The 6,000-nt window shown below is 35.4% G+C and overlaps 1 protein-coding gene across 1 annotated transcript; it reads right to left on the bottom strand.

Moving 5' to 3' along the window:
- Nucleotides 1-1,204: 1,204 nt before the first annotated feature.
- Nucleotides 1,205-3,762, bottom strand: LOC110924950 (protein CURVATURE THYLAKOID 1A, chloroplastic; the record flags this gene model as incomplete). The annotated part of the gene is made up of 7 exons (XM_022168923.2): nt 1,205-1,219; nt 1,333-1,388; nt 1,552-1,582; nt 2,361-2,417; nt 3,293-3,364; nt 3,468-3,575; nt 3,652-3,762. Coding segments are annotated over 7 exons (450 nt in total), but the record flags the coding sequence as incomplete, so codon positions are not given.
- Nucleotides 3,763-6,000: the final 2,238 nt, after the last annotated feature.

Genomic DNA, 6,000 nt, shown 5'->3' with positions numbered 1-6,000 from the left:
TTGACCCACTTTTTTCACCAACAAGACTTAACAGCTTCGAAATCTGCTCAGATGTAAAAGGTAAACCAGGACTAACAGCAGAAACAGACGACCCACCAACATTATTTGACTTATTACTATTATTATTATTAACACTAGAGTTGGTTTTATTCGTCTGATTATTAGTTCCTTTTCTTCTATACCCTGGTGGATACCCAACAATCTCAAAACACCTATCAACAGTATGTCCTATCATATTACAATGAGTACATTTAAAATTAGGATTAGGACCTCTATTGTTTCTTCTTTTAGGATCAAAAACTTGATTAGGTTTAGACACAAAAGAAACATTCTGTGTTTTTGATCCACCACTAGATAACCTATGTGACTCTTCCCTAGACACAATAGAAAAAGCCACTTTAACTGATGGAAATGACTCTCTTGTCAAAATATTGGTTCTCACAGGCTGATACACATCATCAAGCCCCATGAGAAACTGCATTAACTTTATAAGAGCAGAAAAATCATTGTAATCCTTAGCAGCTTGACAAGAACATGAAGGCAGTTGAAGCATTGCATCAAACTGCTTCCACATTGTTGTCAATCTGTTATAATATTCAGCAACAGGACTACCATTTTGAGCAATACAGTTTATCTTTTTATACAGATCATAGACAACAGAACCATCAATCTTATCAAAAGACTCTTTTAAATCAGTCCAAACTTCAGAAGCTAATTTAGAAAAAACTTGACCAAGAAACAGTTCTTCTGAAACAGAATTCAATAACCAAGTAAGCACAACAGAATTGCATCTATCCCATTGAGCTGCCAATATTTCATCATCCTTAGATTTTTCTACCTTACCATCTATAAACCCATATTTGTTTTTAGCTTCTAAAGCCAATTTCATGGCACTAGACCACACAGCATAATTCTCAGTACCTTTGAGTTTAATACTAACAATAGTTAAACTACTGGAGTCACTAGGATGTAAGTACAACGGATCTCCTATATCCAGTTTACCAATCAACGTCTGAGAAGTACTAGGAGCAGTCTCAGAAGGCATAATGACAACAACAAATAGACACCAAAATATACAAACAGATGATAACAAGTAAACAACAGAAAACACACAAAGAATCAAATAACCAACACACTAAGGCGAAACTGAGTCAGGGACCAGATTCCAGGTTCATCACTCAAAGGTGCCTGGACAAGCCTTTACTCAGGAGCCGAAACCCTAACAGAGAATATAAAAAAACAACAACAGATAACAAGAATATGTGCCGGTCCTCACTACCCCGACTTCAACTACTCAACAACAGAAACGAAAATAGAACAGAACGATCTTACAGAGGGTGCAATCTTCAACCAAATATCAGATCTGTAGTTTTCAAGAACTACAAGATCTGATATGCAGAAAACCAAACACAAACACTGGTTAGTTTGCCCTAAAACCTTCAAGGGTTTTAGAGACTAACACAGCTTTGAAGTCCCAGCAATATATGAAGCCTTCACACAAACCAAGAAACCCTAAGCTAGGGTTTCAGTCCACAGATCTGACCAAAAAACCTCCCAAGATCAAGACGATCAAGATCACAACCTAAACAACAAAAAAAACAGCCAAATCAGAAACAAACAGCGGAAAGTAACAATCCAAGAGCATCTAGCTCTGATACCATGTAAAAATGGTATGAATATCAAAAGAACAAGATAACCAAATCACAACTCATGAAAATAGTGACAAAACGGCGACAAAAAATTTTATTATTTAACCAACCCTAAAAATACCCAAACCTCCCTGGATCTTACAAAATGTAAGATCTACAAACAATACAACAAATATATGATCAACTGATGCAATATCAGTTGATCTTATGAAACAATACAACCAGAATGAAGAATGATCCACAGGATCTAAAGATACAACTGAAATACAGATGAAGATCTGTAATAACTCTCCAAAAACACAGCAGATCTTCAACCAGACGAACACAAGATCAGCGAAACCCTAATTTCGCCTCAACAACCAGAGAGAGAGAAAGGTGTAATGTGTGTGTGAGAAATATCTGAGTTCTAGAATCATCTCAACTAATCAGCACCCTTTTATATCCAAAGTTACAACAAACCCCCTCAACTATAACAACCTGCAACAACTTTCGAACAATATTAGTAAACCAATAACTGGGCTAACCACAAGCCCACATAAATAACAAGCCCACTTATGAATAATGAACGGTCCAATAAACAGAACAAAGCCCAGACATGTTTGAGTGTTTGATCACAATATATTTTAACACTATACATGCTTTTTATATCAAATTACACAATTAAAAAACCAAAAGAAAATTTCCACTTTGAACAATTTTTGTCTTTTATACCTCTGTGGTCTTCTTCTTGATTGACTCTATGTTTGTGGCCAACTCTTTCCTGCTTAACTGAAATTCCCACAAGTGTCAAATTAGTTATTTTAAAGTCCAATAATTTGACACGAAAATAATATTAGGGTGTGGTTATGGAAATTAAAGTATAACTAACTTAACAGTTTTGGTTGATGAGCGGTGGTTAAAGTATAGTAATTAATATGGAGAACGAGAGAAGATGTTCGAATGAGAAAATTTTGGTGATTAAAAATAACTCGAAACTGGATATCAAATGACGAATCATCGCATTAAGGAAAACGTTGGAGACTAAAAATAGCTTGAAACTGGATATCAAATGACGAATCGTCGCGGTAAGGAAATTGAGAAAGGTGGTTTGTTAATATCAAACAACATGACCTGATTGTAACCAAATTGACAATCATATTCTAGGCAGGGTGTGAATTTCTAACCTCATATAAAAAACACACATGAACCTAATACGAAATTCAAAGGTTTGGGTTTAGTTTAAACGAGTGAGGGTTCACGTTGACCTGTTTTTTTTAATGTGTATTGTGCCATAATTTAAACTGGTCGGGTATCTTATGTCTAAATGTAGAAGATAAATGAGAATCTTATTTTATACATATTTTTATTTTTTGTTGTAAATTTTAAATTTTAGATAAAATGTAAAAAAAATAACAAAATTTGCGTTAAATAAGTTGTGTTCATGTTAATCCGCAAATACACATGTCATGTTGGGGTTCAACCCACGAACACGACCCATTTAGCATTTAGCACCACTAATTCTAACATTATGGAGTTTTTGCTCAACATGATACACTAATTTTAGACAATTCACTTGACAATCCAACAATGTCAAAGATCCATTTTGTATTTTGACATATACGAAAATTAAAAACTAGCTCATCCATTAATCAGCAAAATCTTACCTCAAAGAGAAGATATCTGTAGACAAACCATCCCGAATATCCAACTCCTACCAACTCCATTAAATTGGGAAGCTGTTGCAATATCAACAAAATATCAAATTTATAAATCCCATGTATTATCCGAAACAAACACCAAGTAAAATGGTCAAATCATATAAGAAAGTGGACAACTTACCAATGGAACTTTGTTAATGGCACTGATAACAACCGAAGATAGCCAGATTGCAACAGCTCCTCCTGCTCCGTAGATTTTAACTGTTGGCTTGTTTTCAACTGCATCCCACTACATATATACAACAAGAGTGTAAAGAGAAAATAAGATTCTGCAACACATAGATTATGACTGTTGGCGTGTGTACCTTCTCTTTTAGATCGTTGAACAACTCATCTGTATCGATGGAGGATGATGCATCTTCTGATGCTTTGACACGGAACAGAGCTGACCTCCTTGACCCTGCCACATCATCAAGAAATCAAACCACAATAAGATAGTTATGTAATATTTTTACATGAACCCAAAGCACAGAAATCTCATGGTCCTTAAGACGATGGAATGAAATCTAAAGAAACATAGAACTTGATTGTAATCAGTGTCTATCTAAATCAGCTTCTTTATCACCAGTATCACTATCTATCCCAAAGAGTTCTTCCTCTACAACCTGTTTAACGGTTGGTTCTACCTCAGCCCCCTCTTTAACATTTGTCTCCTTATCTATATCAAATGGCCATGCAACCTCATGTACTGATTCTTCCACAACCTGTTTAACACTGAGTTCTACACCTGATGTACATCCAGATCTAGGGACTTCAAGAGTTGTAAAACTTTTACAAGATGGGTACTAGCTTTTTTGGGTTGGGCTTGTTGTTTAATGGGCTGGGAACTAGACTTGGCTTTTGTTTTAATGGGCTGGGAACTAGACTGGGCCTGTGGTTTACTAGGTTGGGAACAATAATGGGTCTTATGTTTAGATATAATTGGGCTATGTTGAACGAACACTTCAATGAATGGTTCAGTCCAATTTTTAGCCTTCATTCCAAGTTCCAACACATCTTTATCATTACCAAACAGTTTAAAATCACCATTATCCGCATCCATCCCGTACATATAAAAATCCCTACTTTCATAGTGGTTGGTTTCCATGGCATACTCTACTAGCTTAAAGTATGCGAGATGGTCAAAATCCATTACTAACAACTTAGATTCACCTCCAATATACTGAGGCTGATCAAAAGAAAAGTCTTAAGAACCACCATACCAAAGCATAACATCTATACGATCCATCAGTTAAATCGGTGTGTAAAATCACAATGCAATCAACCCTAACATAAACCTTACCTCTGGGTTGTCTGAATTTTGGCTGCAATCGTCGACTAACAGGGTATTAGGGCTCAATCACCATCATCGCAGTGAACTGGGTGTTTGAGATGAAATGCAACTGATTTAAGGATTATCTTTATAATAAAGGGGTTATTTAATGGGTATGTCCATGTATGTTGTCCAACTCATCATCTCCATGCCACGTAGGATTAAAAAAACAAACTCAGTTAGTGATTATTTAACGAAGGGGTGACACTGACACCAAATTGTTAAGTAGGGGGTGGTGGGAGCCAAATTGAAAGTTGTGAGTGGTATTGGTCAATTTAGGGTGATATAATCCATTTCCCCATTTTTCTATAGAAGATGTGATTTACCAACAAACAAATGAGATGAACAAACCCTAAAGTTGTAAACAAAAAGATCCAGAAAACTTGTAAATCATAACTAAAGAATCACACACTCTTTCAATCAAAGAATTAACCGAAAGAAACATAAAATGAAACAGTAGTTGGATGTTCTGCCTAAAATGTTGGTCATAATGAGCTTAAGCTTTTCTAAACAGTTTGTATGTATGTATATTTGTGGATGGAAAGAAGTATAGTTGCAGGAATTGAATCCAAAACACAAACAGCAAGGAAAGCTAGGCAAAATAAATTAAACTAAGATATCTTAGAAGTATTAAATTTGTTAGTTATCGAAAAGATTAAATAGACTTGTGTTGATCCAATTAACGATTTAAGATGCATAAATATGTTGGATCAGCTCTGTTTGTACATGAAGGAAAACATGAAAACATACCTGTTACCGCAGACAGTGCAGTGGAGAATCCAGTGAGAGAAGACGACATGGAGTTCGACATCTTTGTCAAGGTGATCTGGTTCCTCCTTAGGGTGCTAACTGATGATGGGGACCTAGAAAACCGAAAAGGGTATCGGTTAGGAGAGGAGGTCGAAATTATGATGTTATGGCTAATGGGGTGTGTGTAATTGTGTAACTGAGTAACCCCTTAACCTCCACATAATTCTCCTTTTATAAGCACCCAGGGGGAAACCTAATTAGTTAATAAGGGTAATATGGTCCATCAACAATTACCAACTAATTATTTAATAGGTTGTTATATATTTTGATCTATATAATGTAAATGATTATAATGGCTATAGATTAAATATTAATACATAATATATTTAATCTTACATTCTCTCACTTAGCCGAGTAATCATTTACTATGAGTATTAGATAAGCCTGATCAGGAGTTAACACTCGTTTTAGCCTTAAACAAGTACTATAGCAGAGAAATACAGCCGTTGAATCATTATGCGACTCAGGACCCCCATTAATCATACTATAGCCTTAATTTAAAACCTAATCATTATGATCAAAATACGCATAA

The sequence above is a fragment of the Helianthus annuus genome, chromosome 17 (assembly GCF_002127325.2).
Source record: "Helianthus annuus cultivar XRQ/B chromosome 17, HanXRQr2.0-SUNRISE, whole genome shotgun sequence".
NCBI classification, from domain to species: domain Eukaryota; kingdom Viridiplantae; phylum Streptophyta; class Magnoliopsida; order Asterales; family Asteraceae; genus Helianthus; species Helianthus annuus.
The sequence above is the reverse complement of the archived record's forward strand: the minus strand, read 5'-3'. Positions and strand labels throughout refer to the sequence as shown.